This window comes from Leptosomus discolor, chromosome 9, assembly GCF_034619465.1.
Source record: "Leptosomus discolor isolate bLepDis1 chromosome 9, bLepDis1.hap2, whole genome shotgun sequence".
NCBI lineage: Eukaryota > Metazoa > Chordata > Aves > Leptosomiformes > Leptosomidae > Leptosomus > Leptosomus discolor.
Window position 1 is genome coordinate 25,084,775 of NC_141399.1, and position 17,907 is coordinate 25,102,681.

Sequence of the window (17,907 nt, forward strand, 5' to 3'; positions counted from 1 at the left end):
CACAATTTCTACAAGATTTCAGGGTGAAAAAGAAAATGTGCAAATGCACCTACCCCCCTGCAGCCTTTCCCATATGACATATGGGAATGGAAGCAAGTGATGTGCAATTATCAACCCTGCAGCCATGCCTGTGGACCAGACAATCACAACATGACATGACTATAGAAGGTCACTCTTTGCAACTCACCAGGCAGAGCAGGGGAAATCCTGTACTTTTTTTTTTAAAAAAAACAAAATACCCTTTTCTCCACAACTCACCAGCCTGTAACTTGGTTTTATACAAATTTATGAAAAGCACTCAGCTCTCTTACACAATTCTGCTCACTTGGGTTTATTCGTTTTTTTTCAACAATGTGACTGTATGACTGGTCCACCTGCCTCTGCGTCCACCTCCACTGCTCTGGCTTCCTCTAGATTACACTGGTAGTTACACCAGCACTCAGGCAGCATCATTTGGTATACAAGGCTTAAGTATAAAGCTACCCACAAAGCCCTACTATAGAGGCTTTCTAGCAAAGCTCACCATATCTGCAATGAAGAGATGGCTTTTTTTTTGGTTTAGCTTCTGTAATGGGTCTGCCTGAGATGCAGCCCTCACTGTGCTGTGCAGTGGTAGCTAGATAACACACCAGTGTTTTGACTACTGCTGAGCTGGGCTCACACAGCACCGAGGCTGCTTCCCCAACATTTCCCCAGTAGGCTGGGGGTGGGTAAAAACTTGGGAGGGGATATAGCCAGGACAGCTCACCCAGACTGTCCAAAGGGATATTCCATACCACATGACGTCTGCTCAGCAATATAAGCTGGGGAAAACAGGAAGAAGGGGGGGACATTCGTTTCGCATTTGTCGTCCAGAGCAACTGCTACACGCACTGGAGCCCTACTTCCCAGGAAGTGGCTGGACATCGCCTGCTGCTGGGAAGTAGAGAATAAGATCTTTTGTTTTGCTTTTGCTTCCGCGCGCGGCTTTTGCTTCATTAAACTGTCTTTATCTGACCCACGTGCCCGTTGTTATATTTTCTCTCCCCTGTCCAGCTGAGGGGGTGAGTGATAGAGTGGCTTTGGTGGGTACCTGGCATCTGGCCAGGGCCAAACCACCACAGCTTAACCAAAAGGAGCTTTCTCCCTGCTCTTTGTCAGCATCTCACCCCAATGCTCCATTTTCTTTTCACCTCTTTCTCTAGATCAACGTCCCTGCTCCTGTTTCTCCGCTGACCATGACAAGTTTCTCTCTCAACTCATTCTGCCTCCATGGGGTCTCCAACTCTCTGTACCTCCTAGAGGCAGGGTCTTCCTATAAAAGCCTTTATTTATACCTTCCTTCAGTGCAACTGAAACTCTTACATTGCCAAAACTCCAAATCCTTTGCTCCACAGCAACCAATTCTACCATAAATTTTCAGAGCTTTTCAGCTTCCTTCACTCCAGTTAAAACAAATATTACTCCAAGTCATATTCTCCATGAAAAATGTGCTTTTTTCCCCCACTCTCTGCATTTGACACCATTTTACTGCCATTCACATCACTGACCTCTTTTTCCATTCTTCACACTTCTCTTTCCACAAGCTGCAAATTCTCCTCTGCTGCTGTCCTTTCTACTTGAAAAGAATACCTCTAGAGATAAAGTAATTTTTCCTTCCTCTCTTCTCCAAGATTCTTATCATGAAAGACAATAACTCTTTCAGCACTTTCCCTTATCTAAGCTGTTCACCTATACATGCAGCACTACAGACTAGACACTATTCAGAATGGGGAAGATGGTTTACTCTACACCATGGAAGTGTGTACAGAAGATAAGTGTTCTACAAGCATATTTTTGCTATATGATTAACATTACCTCAAGTTTCTTTGACCTTTGCAATATATCCAGAAATATTACAGCAATAGCATTGAGAATTTCATATAATTTCATTGAATCAAAAATGTATCCCCTCCCCTTCTTCCACTTATTTAAAAATGGAAGAAAGGGAAGAAAGGTTTGATACAGAAATACAGGTAAGACTACACAAACTATAGGACTTGAAATCTAGAATGCATGGTAATAAACTACTTGAACACACTTTTGGCCACTTACCAGTACACAGTCTGTAATTTAGAGCACAATAAAATTTTTCCACTTATTGTCTGCTATAATAAAACTCATGCCTTCTTTAAGCATGGCTCCTGATACAGCTTTCAGGGAACGCAGAACATGTAGGCTTTCCTTCCTTGGCTGCAGGGTAGATCTGTTGTGCATTTTCCTGTATGGGTTACCAGTGTTTTGAGGAGGGAAAATCAGAAAGCAACACAAAGGACTATTCAGCATCTTAGCTATAAATCCTAGTGGGAAAGAGAAGAGTAATCATAACTTCAGGAATACCCTTCCTTCACTGACAATGTTAAGGAAACCCGGAGAACTTCAACAATCAGATTACGGTGTATTTATAGAAGAGCTGTCAGCAATCATCGCTCTAAGCAGACAGGGTCACCTCTAACAAACAACTTAATGGCCTATCACGGTGGAAACACTGGCTCCAAAAAATAAACACTCGGTAGCAATTAAAACAGTCAAATATTATGAACAGACTGTGTCCTGGACTTTCCAGCAATGTGTCTTCCACTTCTGTTCACATTTTTTAACTGCAAGGCCCAGAGAGCTGCTACAAGCACCTGAAATATTGCTATGTGCAAGGACATCCAGAAATGACTGCAAGTAATAGCATCACTGCACTTGTAAGGCAGCCATGGTTGCAGTGGCTTGATCTAATACACTGTGTCTTCTGTTTCCAGTGACTGAAGATCAGCTTCCACTTGAAGCTGTTCTAATCAGAGTGCCGGCAATTATCTGTGTTTTCCTCCATTTGGCTTCCCACAACCAGAGACCAAGTTCTAGGTCTTCACTGAAGAATAAAGATGGTAAGTCTGGTTGGTTAGTTTTTTAGGTTTATTCTGAGAGTATGGGTGAGCTTCATAAGCTGTAAACTTAGTTAAGGAAATTATTTACAGGATTTGACTAGGGCATGAGGGTTGTTAAGAGTCACTTGAGACTCTGGAAAAAGAAACTCATGACCAATTCCACCAATGTGAGGCAAGAGAACAGGGTAGGAGGATAAAACTGACAGATCTTTATAGAGGTCTATGTGCTGGATATCCCTTTTCTCTAGGCTTAAAAACAAAACTAAAAAATACCCCAGGATAAACAATTGTGTCTGTGTTCGACACAGACCTGAAAATCCCAGCATTATCAACAGGAAAAAGGGAGAGAATTCCCTGCACACAGCAGGGCCGGGTAACTGCATGGTGCTCGTTATCCTTTATATTGACACACATGTTCTTGATAAAGCCTATTAGACAATAAGGCAGAACAAAAAAGTTTCTTCAGAACAAACCTCAGAAAAACAGCTTTAATTTTATAGCCTTAGAGGAATAAAATTACTCATATGTTGCTCAGAACTTGTGGGTTTTTTAAAATACGCTATTTAGTACATAATACATTGTATCACATCATGTCAGCTATTTCTCTTAACTTATAAAAGCACACACAACAAAATATATTTCCTTCTTTAGTTTACATAATCAGAACACCTTTTACCATCCTGGGAAAGAATCGCTCATTTATTTTTCAGCTTCTCTATACTGGGCATGGCTACCTCATGACTTCATAGCCAAATCACCCTATGAAATCTGTTTTGGTGGCACTAAAACACAGGACAGATGAAAGATTAAAAATGAATAGCAATTAGCAACTACTCAGGACCAATTACTCCTTCCAGTGACTCTTCCAGGACACAGAAGCTGCTGAGCTAGCTAATGACAGCAGTAAAACTCATAATCAGAAACCACCCTGTCAGCCTGTCTCAACAGGCCAAAGTTAGATAGTTCAACAGAAGGCGTCAAAACCACTTGTGTCTGCTACAGCAACTCCAGGTGTACTGAATGTCACTCTTCTCCTTCCAAAAACCACTCATTGCTTCTGTGCAAGTGTCCTGAGAAGTACAAAAGGAATAATGGCATCTTAAACACAGTCTTGAATGCGCTTCCAACCGATGTGGGTCAACATCTGGTTTCCACCCACCACCACTGCTACTGCCGGCAGCATCTCAAGAGCAGCTGCTGCCTGATGCACTCCACCATCCTCTTTGTGCCATTACTAAGGACTGAACAGATTTTTTCAAAAAAGCCCCAGCAACAGTAAAACTGTATCCTATCAAATAGCTACAAAACAGCAGATAAAAACTTTTGCAGCCGGACAAGATTCAGCCTCCAGTTGATTTCCTGACTTTTGGGTTTTTTTGCTTTTAAATTTCCTTTTAATTTTGACAGGAGAAGCCCTTTGCCTGGCTAGAGGACACACAGCCAAGGATTTTCCACATCCTTCCTCTCATCTGGATCAAAAATCAGAATGGTTGCAATGGAAGTGAAGTTTCCTGTTGCCCCAGACATCTTGCAAGTCAGTTCTTTTGACAGGCAATAATACAGGACTTCCAAAATACACACTATAAAGGCTAGATCTGCCTACAAGCATTCTCTACAACAAGATGGAGAAGAGCCACAATAGTTTTTCTTTCATCAGCAGTCAGAAAAAATGAAGGAAGGAATTTCCACTATGTTTCTGCGGTATCAAACAGCAGATCATAATCCACCTTCATCCTCAACACTTTCAGACTACAGCAGCATTCTTCACATCACAGAGTCTCCCTGGACTAATATCAACATAAAACTTTTACCATCAGATGGGCTAAAGCTAAGCATGGCAACACGGACTGGGGAAAACCACAACATTCATCTTGCTCACTAGCTTACAACGGCCACAACATGTTCTCCTCGCACAACACTTTCAAATTAAATATGCTATTAAATCTATAAATCATCACAGGAGGCCTGTGCATATCCTCCTATTTCCACTTACCTGGACAGCAACGGTGAAATAGCAACTACTTGAACTTCTGCCACTTTTTGATGCACAGTACGAGAGAAAAGCCAAGTCCCTCAAGATGGTCATATTGACTTGGCTTTTTTGTGGGCCAGAAGGCTGATATCTCTGTTCAGTGAGGCAAGTCTCACTGTTCCCTACTAGTAATTATAAGGCAATTCAAACCAAAATGCAATACACAAAACAGGCATCTTCAGAGGAAAAGAATCCCAAACCATACATGGTCAACTGGCCCAGGTGTTTTCATTTTAACACTAAAGCTTTCATGCCATTTCTTTTTCTCTTCCTCACCTCTTCACTCCACCACAACTTACCAGCAGCAGAAGAAAAAGCTAGGCTAAAAAAAGGCAAGGAAAGAACACACACACTGAGAATACAAAGTGACAGGCAAAGAAACCCCTAACTGTGAGGTTCCAGTTATTTATCATTAGGTTTTGATGTTTTTCTTTAACTGTATTCAGTTTCCATTCCAAGTTTAAAATCAGTCACATCCAGCTAATTATTGTTGGCAAGTAACTAAATGCACCTTCCCCTGTTTAGCAGAAGAGAGCTTAAAAAAAGCAAGAGTCTTTTAAAAAATTAAAATCTTCACAAGAAAAATGACATCACTCACTTCCCCTCTTCCTGCACTCTTCAGTTTTCACTGGGGTCAAGCGTGTTTGTACAAAACAGCGCGTGGGTGAGGTGGAAGGACAAAGCACAACAAAAAATCCACCCTAAAATCTTGCAAATTGACAGCTCATCTGAGGGTTGCATAAAGCAAAAATGCAGCTCCAAGCAAAGGTGGCTGAAACATGCCAGTATCTTCAAGGAAAAACACCTTCAGCCGCAGTGACACAGGCAGCTGGATTGAAATCTGCAGATCAGCATGGTTTTGAGCAGCGTTTGGAATCCATTACGGATATGATGCTGCCTCTAGGGTGGGGAGCTTTTCTTTTAAGCTGTTCTTAAAGTTAAGAAATAAAGACAAGAGTTGTGTGTGTGCTTGCAGGGACTGGTTCCTTTCCTAAGCAGAGCATATGGCCTGATTCCAGCTCTGTTATCCCAGAGCCAGGACCCATGAAATTAAAGAAGAGCTTGACTTCCCTGTTTGATCACTTGGGACAGTTTGCCCCACAAATCTCCTTCTCTGTCATACCCCAAAGAGAGGTACTATTGAACCCCCACATCTCCACAGAAGTAACCCATATTTCCTCATTAATTTTGCCATCAAATATTATCCATGTATTTGTTACTAAATCCTAAAGAAATTAAACACTTCTGATTTTCAGCTGTAGTCATGTAGAGCACGTTGAGATTAAGATGTGGGTTCTTAGATAACCTCTCCTCCTGGCAGGGGATGCCAGGCAATTATCCCAGGGCTAGACAAGACTAGTACCCAGTACTTCAAAGGAAGGTGCAAGAAAGCTCATGAGTAATAATTGCTGATTTTTTACCACATCCATCTGTGGTTTACAGTCTCTGTAACTTTCATCCAGTCTAAATTTAAACAATGGTTTGAGCTCTCAAAACAATCTTTTCTGCATAGGTGCCACAGAGACTCCTGCTGAGCTACAGAGTTTGTAGGTAATTAAACTTAAGTCAATCTCTCAGCAATTATTTCCCCTCAAAAATAGGCAGTTTCAATACTAAAACAACAAAAGGTCAAAGGTACTTTGAGGTAGTAAGTTAAGCAACTTAGGAAAAAGTAAGAGCCATCACTTTCATGAGAGAAAACACAAACTTTACTACTCTCCTTTTGTTAGGGTGGGAAAAGTGATAAAAGAGCACATTATGCCCCCAGTATTTTGCAGCAAGAAAATCTGTATTGGGAATGAGGCAGAAAAAGTACATCTAAAGCATCTCTGTGCTTGGACTAAAACATTTTTCTGCTTTTTAAGGGCAGCAGTTCTTGGCCTGAGGGAAATTATGTACGGTAGCCACAGCACCATTGTGGCCCAGGCAAGCAGTCATGTGTCTGTCAAATCATCTAGGACACAATACAGTGGTTACTGCAGAACTAGTAGGTATTTGAACAAGGCAGAGTGAATTTGTACTGGGTTAGAACCATTGTGGCCACAACAGGCTGGTTCAGTGGATGGAACCAGAAAGCTGGATTTGCTGTACCGCTGAATTACAGCTTCAGCTGGATGTAACACTTCGCTTAAGTCTCAGAGAGACAACCCATCTTAGCAGCTGCCAGTATTAAGCAGACATCACTCAGCTCAAGTGAGTGAGGTGAGGTGGAAGGACAAAGCACAACAAAAAACCCACCCTAAAATCTTGCAAACTGATATTCCTTATTTTATTAATCCTTATTTTGGTTACGCAGCACAAGATGACATAACCACAATACCAGCTGTGGGGTGCGCTGCGCACCTTCACTCACCTCTTTCAGTTCCTGTGCAACAGAATTAAGACGTTCATTTTCAGACTGGGTGTTGGCAAGGACATTTCTGAGCTGCTTCAGTTCTGTCTGCAACTCCATAACCTTCTTCATGTAGTACTCTTCCTTGGTAGCCGATTCCTGAATTAAGGTCTCCTCTCTGCTCTCTCCATCCGCTGCTACCTTCTTGTGGTTGGTATGGGCCTGCCCAAAAGCCTAAGACAGTCAGAAAACAAACCTTTTATTAGTAAACCCAGAATTTTCCATAAGTAACTTCCATTTTAAATAGCTGAAAATATTTACCCTCTTATTTCTTTCATATAAAACAATGTAACCTTTTCCTACACCCTCCTCTTCTGGAATCAGAGCTTTAGATGCTATCAAGTGGCCAACACAGGGCTCTTGAAAGTAACACGCAGCTCCCAAACAGTGTTTTGTGATGCATAGGACACTTAGTAGAACCTCATATAAACCCTTGTGGGAGGGAACAACAATGTATTAACTTGGGCCTGCTCTTAAAACAAGACTTTGGTTTTCAACAAGGTGGCCGCAAGACGACCAGACACTTCTGCATCCACTTGTTTTCTATAGTTGGGTCAGATTCGCTTCCGCAAAAACTGAATCATTGAAAAGAGATTTCTTATTAGCAGCCTGTTCCATCTCTAAGGCTGGGAGCACACTTAGTCTCTGTGATGCAGCTATACCAAAGAAAGATCACCACCCTCAGCTGCTCATTGCTGGAGATTACTGCCCCCTCAAACCTGCTAACCCACTGCAGCCATAAGCGAGCAAGGTTAGCAGGGCTACACCGTAACCAGGTTAAGCTAACGTGGGTTATTCTGGCTGAAGTAGGTCAGCAGACTCTCACTCAACCAGCTCTGCTGCCTACTCTTGGAGACATTACCTCTAGCAGAGGGCCAGCAAAGGGACTCAGAGGCAGGTCACAGAGATCTAACCTCTTCAGCATAGCCTGCCTCCATTTAGACCTGACATTCTCATTTTTTGCCTCCTCCTGCTTCTTTCGGGGGAGTTACATTTTGCTTGAAGCTCTACCAGGTGATGCTTCTAACAGTGTTCTCCAACATGTGAGCAAGCAACCCATACAGACACCCCAGCTGCTGTGTTTAAGAAACTCGTCAGTGGCTTTCACTAATAGATGTTAAAAAGCAAAGAGTTTAACATTTTAAGTGGGTGTATAGTTGTAACACACTGGCAGATGGACTAAAGTCAATGAGATTAATGAATGCTACCTTTTAACCGCTGCACCATAATCTAACCCAAGATGTATTTGGAGCTTTCAGGTGCCACAGCATCTTTGGGGATGCCAGTGTCCATACAGCAGGTTTTCATAGCCAACATTAATATCAGGAACTAAGCCAGGTCAAGGACAGATCAGCATCTCATAAAACTCCTTGTCTAGTCACGCATTACATTTTCAATTAATCATCTTTTGCTAGCTCTTCAGAAATATACTGTCAGAGCAAAAAAAAAAAATCTGCTTTGAAGAGAAGCAGATTTCAGTATTTTATTACTTCTGTATATTCAACCAGATGCATTAATAGTATTTATTGCATACACCAGGGCTGAAACAGATGATTGAATGTGCTAGCTCTGCCTACAGTTAAAGACACCCACATATCACTCCTATCAGACTAAATTTTATTGCAGATAAGCAAGTCAGAGATACAGGAGACAAATATCCATTGAAGAAATTCTAGCTGGATTCACTGAGATGACCTATGGGAAATTAAAAAGCGTCAGACAGAAAGTAAAGCACCATCTGTGCAAGTCCTTGTCAAATGAGTTTCAACAAAGCAGCTTAACAGCCTAATACCTAAGATCTCCATAAATGTTAAAGGGGTAACAAAAAACATGCAAGCTTCTCTAAACACACTTTCTTTTTTCCATAAAGAACTAAGACCCACCTTTTATAGACCTGCATTTATTACAAATCTCTGGCACAGAGAAAGGGACTCTGGCCATCCCTTTGATCAGTGATGTGGCACTGTTTTCTTGTTAGTGGGATGCCAACACACAGCACATTGAAGCTCAGGGTACTCAAAGCCACATCTGATCAGTCAGACAGCAGAGTCCAAGCATGATTCAATCGAGGAACACAGTAATATTGCTAAGGGAGGAAGTCTCGAGAATAACGACTAATTTGCTCTTAAAACTTTCAATGCTAGGCCTTGGATTTCTTTAACAACTGAAAAGAAAATGCCATAATTTTGCAGAAGCACAATTGACAGGGAGTATTTGAACACAGGAACTGGTGTCACAGATGAGACTGGGCTTTTTTGTTTTAATCCAATATCCTGTCTTCTACAGAGGTTAATCCCAGATGCTTCAGAGAAAGGTGCAAGAAACCCCATAATCTCCCCACAGTTGGGGATTGCCTTAAGCCTTGAAGCAGAATGCTTAATGTAAATTTGGAAGAGCTATTAACATTGTTACCATGTAAAATATCCTCTTATTTTTCATGGGTTTATGCATTTTTGGTCTCAATAAATTCCTACAGCAATAAATTCTGTATTTTTAATCATACTCTTAGATAACAGGTTTTTGTCAGTTTACAAGTTTCCCACATTTTCGTAAGAGAGAACATATTTTTGTTCGGTGACTTTAAGGTGTGTTATTCCATGATCCCCTGCCTATCATTCATTGTTTTTAGAGACTTCCACCACAGCTCCATTCCCTGGTGAAGGCAAGGTGAAGTTCAGTAAGTTTCATGTTCGACAGGTTTTTTTTCCATGCCCTAAGACAGTCAGACTCCCTTCTTAGAAACTGCCTCTTATTATGGCTTGTCCGAAATGGCAAGACTGACCCAACCAAATGGGAATTGCAGATGTCAGCTCACATGGACCAGCTCTGGAAACAAGCTCATAGATCACCCCTACCAAAGGATGCCGCTATTCTTTGTGGGCTCCAGTTACTTCTGCACAGCAAGGCTGTTATTTGCTCTTAACCAGCAAGCTTGTGAAGTTTCAACAGAAACCCTACCATTAGCTTGACAGCTTGGGGTCAGGAAGCTTGGTACAGAACTGTGAGTAAGTGGCCTCTGAGACTACACAGAACACAAGAAACCTTCTTAACAGACATGGTCATCAGGACAGGCAGCCTGAAACAATTCCATCTGGGCACATTTATAAGGGAACATCTAAAAAGCACCTCCATTCTAATCAAGCGTCATTACCTCTCTTGTACGTACATAGAAATGACCTCTTACATTCTTGCTACAAGCCATTTTCATAATTGCAACAACCTGCGCGGAACAGGAAATTTAACTTTAACAAAATTGTGCAAAATTACAGGGCAATGCAATTACTTTCAATGGCTATAGCCCAGGCCTGTTTTAAATCAAGCTATTAAAAGGAAAACTGACTTTTTACTGATATACATGAGACCCCTAAAAATTCACATACACAGAAGTCCAGCATCTACCCATCCACTTTTGCTTTAACATAATATAAAACACAGAAATAGAAGTCAAAGTTACTCTGCTCTTCCTCCTCTTCCAAAACCTTTATTTCAATCTACTAAGCTACCAAAATAGGGAAGAAAGCTTTTCACAGTTCTATCAGAATAATACTCTTAGAAGTATAATCTCTTCAGGAAATAAATGAGTTTCTGACAAGTCATTTTGCACACACCTTGCTGGACGCAAGGGCTGCAAAGCATCATGTTCCGCTGAACAGCTGCCTCAAGAAATTACTGTTATTAATTAAGATGCTGTTATTAAGGGAGTATCACAGTTCCCTCCTTCCAGATTTCCCAAGGCCAGGTCAAAAGCAAAATCAAGAGTCCACAAACCAAAATGCTATCTTGCTATTTGCTCAGCTAGATGCGCTCATTGGTACATTGGAAAACACTTTACACTGCTGGACAAAGTACAATTAGCTTCCATCTATCTCTTCAGAAAGCTGTATGAGAGACAGATGGAAAGCCCTCCTTTGGTTGTAACGCTATATGAAACCAACCAAAACCAACTCCATCCCAAACACACACAACCTCACATCTGTACAGCCATTTATTGCTGGACCAAGTGAATACGAAACACTTCCCAGCCAGGGTGCTCACAGTTCCTCGGTGCAAGGGCAGCGCAGCCTGCAAAGAGCACTCATCAAGCCCCGAGAAATGCACCAAATCATTTGGATGCTAATTATTGGTTATTGCTAATAAGCTGCTGCAAAGCTGCAGATCAGCTGAAACCCTGACAAGTTTTCTCTTGTCAAGCTGCCATCCCCTACCAGCTGTATCAGTATGTTAGGTCCTTCAGCCCTTCTCCCCCAAATGCACTAGGGAATGCTGCCAAAAGGCTAATTATGGCCACCCTGAAGACAATGGGAAATTTACCAGAACAAGCTCATGAAAGTTTACCAAAATAAGTATAATCAACCAAAATGCTATTAAATCCACTTTCGTGTTTGCAGCATTACTTACATCAGCAGACTCAAAGTGACTAGAAAACACATGCTATCATATTCTTAAATAGCCCAGCAAATCTAATTGCAAACAATCAAGGAGACTTCTACAAATTTAATCTTCAGCCGATGATGATGCCTTATATCTCAAGAATTCAAAACTCTCCACAGTAATTACAAATAGGAAAAGGAATTTGGACAGCAAATGGACGAGGAAGACTCATCCAATAACTGAAATGCTATATAAAACAGTCAAAACCACCTCGCTTCAAATAAAGCCCTGGATCAAACCACACTTAAACTAGATGTAAAGTACCAAATTCCAAAAGACACATTCAGTAAAAGGCAAAGTTTCCCCTAGGCTTGATGATTAGAAAGATTCATCTGTGTATTTTGCAGGAGGAATCTCATCTCAATCATCTTACAGGTGAGAAAATAGTTTTTGCATGAAACCCATCACACCAAAAGAGACCTCCACATAAAACTCCAAGCTTTGAGAAGAAGGTATTCATGATTCCTTGAAGATTAGGTATCAAATACTTCTTAACAAGATTGTTAAGATTTTAAAGCTAACCTTTCTCCAAAAGTTCCTTCATGCGCAGATGTTCACTGATCACGTGAAATGTGAAGAATCTCTGAAACACACTTCTCGGAGTTGCAAATGTTGTTCTTCTCTCAGAATAGCTGCTGTGACATGGGAGATGCAAAAATTTATCTCAGTCATGCTCAAAAGCAAGACTCTAGGCCTTGTGGAAATTCAGAACAGTGCTGATTTGTTCGCCTCTTTCTTTGATCTGTCATTCCAGACCTCTACTTAGCCTGAAGCAGGTCCTAAAAATCATGAAATTCACGCAAAGTATGCTGGTTATGCTTCCATATTTTCTGGGACTTCCTGAACTAGACTGCTGAAACCAAGAAGTTCATCATGGACTACCTGGAGCCTGGTCAGTTTAGCATAGCACAAAATACTAGGATGCTACTGCTTTAAAAAAAAAAAAAAAAAAAAAAAAAAAAAAAAAAGTGATGCTGAGGAGAGCTGTTTCTGAGCTAAAGCAAAACCAGCACAATCTTGAATCCTCTACAGACTTCTGCACAGAGACCCTAAAGGTCTGCTGAGCTCTGACACTAGTCCACATGCTGCACAGGGACTATTATGGGCTTTGGAGGCTGCCCTGTGCTGCATCCCTGTGCACTACACTTCAGCCTGTACCTGTTGTCTTACCTAGTGTGCAAGTTGAGGCACACACTGAACCAGAACAAGAATGGAAAGCCAAAGAAAAAGCCTCGCAGCTGCTTAAGGCAGATGCACTGACAAGTAGAGAGTCACAACCCGCCCACCAAACCCCGGGGTATTACAGAGAAACAAACAGCAGAAATAAGACCTCCCTCTTACTTGGTCCTAATGATGAGGAGGTTCCTGTGCCCTTAAAGAACGCACCCAAGAAAACAGAAAACAACAAAAATATTTCAGTGAAGGAGTTTTGTAAGCTAAGTTACTTACAAATTCATTTGCCATCTAAAACTGAACTAAAATGTTCCCCATTTAAAGAAGCAGGGGGGCAGGGAAAGACAACTGCTTATAAACGATTTGAAGGATTAAGAAAGAGGGAGGAAAATCTTGGAGGGGCTCAGGGCTCCACAATAGAAATGAACTTCTGGACAGTATGTGTTATCCTAGTAACATGCAAAAAAGTACTTCGGCTTGTAACAAACGTGAACAACTTTGACTTTTTTTTTTCCAAAAAAAAAAATTTTGCTGGTATAATTCTTCAGACCGAATACAAGCCAAAACGACCTTTGACCTTTTTAAAGAAAAATCTACCTTCTTTTTTTCCTTTGGTCATCTTATCTCACATTCTTTGGTTGCTATGATAGAAACAACTGAGAATTAACACAAGAAAAACTCAGTATATTCTAGAACATGCATCAGAAACCAAGGTCAGATTTTCAAGGAGATGCAGGTACTTGCTTAACCAGTTTATACATAGCCTAGAGTCGAGTACTGGGTGTTATCATTTAACACCTACTCTGTAATTGCTTAAAATCTGCATTTACATATACTCACGAAGTGAAAGCATTGCAAATGTGAATATATCCTTCTTAGCCTACAGAAGGCCTAACAAAGCACACAAGACCCCATAGGCAACAGTAAATTGCTTTTAACACTTTTAAATGAATGCTAGCCACGGATTTTTTCAACCTGTAAGTGGCTTTAACACTGTGCTAAAGTTGCACCACCTGACTGAAAAACAGCTCCTCGGAGGGAGCCAGGGATGCCCCACGCTCCACCTTATCATCTCCTGGGCCGGTTAAGGCTGGAGGCTGAGAGACAAAGCTCTCTATTTTAATACACCCTCGGTTCTGGGCAACATTCAGGGAGGTTATCACACCTCTCTCACTCAGCATGTCAAGAATGTCAAACCTTTCCTTCAAGTTTTGAGTGTTTCTAAAACTTCCCTCTCCATCTGGTGGTAGAGAGCAAACAGACTCCTTGATGAACAGGGACAGCAGCACATCTTCCAGTGAATGTCACTTACACTGCCAAATTTTCATACCGTCCATGCCAAATGAAAACAGTTCAAGGGCAGAGGAAAAGGAGGATAAGGTAAAATTAAAGTAAATCATCAAATTTTTCCATGCGCACAGCTCCTGCTTGCTTGCAGTCCTTGGAGCACATAGACTTCTGAGTTGGTGAAAACAGATGTTGAGCACAATCTAAACGATGGGGTTGTTTTTTTTAGTCTTGGGGTTTTTCTTGCATTACAGTATTTACAAAATCCTCAGGTCCTCCACAACCAGATACATGCCATACTATACAGAGCACATGTTCACTGTTGAGAAGCAGGACGCTCCTACAACCAACCTGTACACATCCACCAAGGGACAGCAAGGGGAAAAAGAGACTAAAATACAGTGTGGTTTTGTTCCTGACGCTTCACAGACCTAAAAATTAAGCTGCTGTTTCTAATCAAGGATAAAGAAAGCCTGAAAAATACCAACATAGAAAATATCCATTAACTTTTGAAGCAAGACGAACATCAGGAAGAGCAGAGTGGCAATATACAAGCCTAGTGTCATCAGTGGGTGGGAAGAGACAGAATTAAACTCAGCTGAGAGGTCTAAATCCTGGGCTCTGGAGGCCCAGACACCTACAGGCTCCAAACACAAATTCCCAAGACAGAGGGCTATGTGCAAGCACGTGACCCTGCATCCCAGTGACAGAGGTGGATCATATGGTAATGTCACTAAAAATCAGAAATCCACACAAAGCCTTGCATTTCAAAAACCTTAACTGGTTTACAAATACATGTTTTAGTTGGATTTAGCTACAAAAAGCCTCCCAAGGAAAGGTGATACTGCATGCCACAGCATCACAATAGAGAGAGCAAAGAAGCAGTACCAGGAGGCAAGTAATGGCCATCCAGCTAGTCTCTGACCTGTGCATCAATCAATCAATCAATCACAGGCCTGGTTAGAACTGAGGGTGTACACCTTCCACAAGGGATAAAAGAAATCCGCACCTATGTGCCACTTTGTGTCCTCTTAACAATTTGCTGCCCAAAGCAGTAAGCCTGTGGCACTGCCAATCCAGAACTACGGTTGCCTGGACTAAACTTAGGTTTCCTAATACTGACTACAAATACAGGATGCAAAAGGTGTTACTGGTTGCAGATGCTTACGTATCTGTAGATACACGGAAAAAACGTAAAAATAAGATTCAGAGCATAATACTGGGAGCAGAAGACACAAACACCAATGTTACAGCTGCAATACTCCAAGCTGGACAGAAAAACCAGAGAAGCGACCAATACAAACACCCCCCCCCCCCCAAAGCCTTCACATACCGATTAGGACCAGGGAGCCACACAAATGAAATCACCTGAAACTGCTGGGGACATACCAAACAACACTGTCCTTCTAGGAACATTTTTCAAAATGTTGGGTAACTGGATGCCTTTGCTTCTAAGAAAAGGTCATATTTCCCTTTTATAATGTGTGATAGTAATGATGCCTGGCCCCGGCGTCCCCCACTGATGAGTAGGTTGCTACCTCCAGCAGTCCTGGGTTTTCAAAAAACACCTTCACGGACATGCATTACAAACAGCATCCAGATTACAAATCAACCAGCACCTACAAGTTCCAGCTTGCTTTAGGCATGGCAAAACACTAGGACTGAAATTTTCAAGATGATGTACTTTAGAGGCCGAGACTTAATTTTCCCCACTATAGAGAGCCTAAACCCAGAGGTGACCAACCTTCTTTTGTTCCACAAACTGCTATGTTTGAGCCTTCTTCTTTGCACTAAGTTATTTTGCTATCTTGAGGGGTCAGATAGCTTTATTCGCATAAATATGGAACTAGAAAAGCAGATACAGTTATACGCTTTCTGCTTATCGCAGATTCCCAGACAGCATTAATGTTTGGTATACAAGCTCTGGATAAGATCAACAGCATATGAAAATTGTAAGCCTTTTGCAGGCATTTCTTACTACTGATATCGAATTTTGAGGATGTTTCTCTGCTTATTCCACAAAGCAAAGAGAGACTTAAAAGGAAAAAGAAAAAAAAAAGGTCAAAGATAAATTCTTCAATCCTGCCAGTTACCTGTAACTGAAAACGAATTGGGGAAAACAGAACTTTCATTGCAATGAAAAAGAAAAAGAAATGCTAGCTTCAAGTGAATGTTTAACCACAAATCCTTCAACTGAAGGAGAGTCAAGGTGTTAGCAATGTATTTGCAGTAAAGCAATTAACATTTTATATCCAGCTTGGAATGAAAGTTATGTGCATTTCTGGAAAGATGACAAATTTGCTTTTATCAAATGCCTACTGTAAAAAAAGGAAGACACAACTATTTCAATAAAACTATACAGAATAAACCATAGTACATTGCTACAGGACATAGAATCAGCTCAGTGGGATGAAAATACCAGCATGGCATTGGCCATTTTTGCACATAAAACACAGCGACAATATGTGAATGTCGAAGCAAAGATGACATTTTGGAAAAGTTGTTCAAGTTCAGGAATTGGGGCTTAAGATGGTCTCTAGTCATTAGGGATTGCTACCTTGTGGTGGTAGGATAATTCTGCATCTTCCCAATGTCTTTTTTTTTTTAGATGCTGGTCTTTTGGCAGAGACATGCTAGACTGAAGAGGTAACGTCCAATTCAATATGGCAATTTATTTGTACTCCCTTATCCCTGCCCACACTCAGCAGCAACCTTGGCATTTTTTGTCAGTGACCAGCTGCTCTTAAAATCTCATACCGAAGTGCCATGCAAAAAAAAAACCCCAAAAATAGGCACAAGAGAGCACGTGAGAAGAAATGCTTTAATCAAGCCACCATGGTGCAAACAGGCCCATAGTGACAATGACTGCATGAGAAGTCCCCCTCAGTCTCCACCTCTCCCCAGCCTGTAGCACCCCTGGCCCTTCCCCCCTCTTTTTGTGATTTGGGGGAGTTTAATCTGTACAGGGCAGTTTTACCGTCAGAAGTGCAGTCTGCGCTTTTCCAAAGAGATGGGTGTAAACCCAAGTCGCAATTTGAGTTTACATACACTTCCCTTATTCTGAAAAGCATTCCTCATCAGGAGAGATGGCCAGGTAACAGACAAGCTACAATTACCTTTGCGAGTGGTTTTCAAATGGTACCATGCAATACTGGTATTCTCCTCCCCCTACATGAAAATGACAAGTTTTTGTATTTTGCTCCTAGCAGCTTTACTTCATCTTAATTATCAATGTGTCTCATCAACATTAAACTAATCAGGATATGTTAGTATGCATCAGAAGATTAATTAGCACTAAAAGCCACTTGATTTTTTGTTCATGTTTCTGCATTGTCAGCCTGCGTTTAATCACAAAATTTTAGCACCAGTTCAGCTCCTAATTCTTTCTGTTTATCAGATTCAAAATAAAAGATGGTTTTCATGGCTTCGGCATGGCACATTTTTCATAATAACAAATTCATTATGACCATAATGATCTAGAAAAGTGATAGCAAAGTGCAAAAACACTGTTCTGAAGAGACTGATGCCTCCTTACAGGGAGCAAGGAATTTAATAAGCAGAAGTATATTCCTCTTATGGATTCCATTCATATATGTTAATTTTAAATTCTCTTGTAAAGTGTCCATTCATGCATTCTTCAGTTAACAGACCAGCACTTTGACTAACAGTTTCTCAACAAAGTCCTTAAATGAACACAC

At 41.2% G+C, this 17,907-nt stretch overlaps 1 protein-coding gene across 2 annotated transcripts in view; it reads right to left on the reverse strand.

The window, feature by feature from the left end:
* Positions 1–17,907, reverse strand: part of BICD2 (BICD cargo adaptor 2) — a 101,368-nt gene that overhangs the window by 38,447 nt on the left and 45,014 nt on the right. The window contains exons 2-4 of one of the 2 annotated variants that reach the window (XM_086470414.1): positions 7,280–7,492; positions 3,943–3,964; positions 2,080–2,084 (exon numbers count right to left, since the gene is read on the reverse strand). In XM_086470414.1, coding sequence (XP_086326540.1) covers positions 2,080–2,084; positions 3,943–3,964; positions 7,280–7,492 — 240 coding nt within the window. The remainder of the gene's footprint in view (positions 1–2,079; positions 2,085–3,942; positions 3,965–7,279; positions 7,493–17,907) is intronic. The other variant, XM_086470413.1, reaches the window with a different exon arrangement.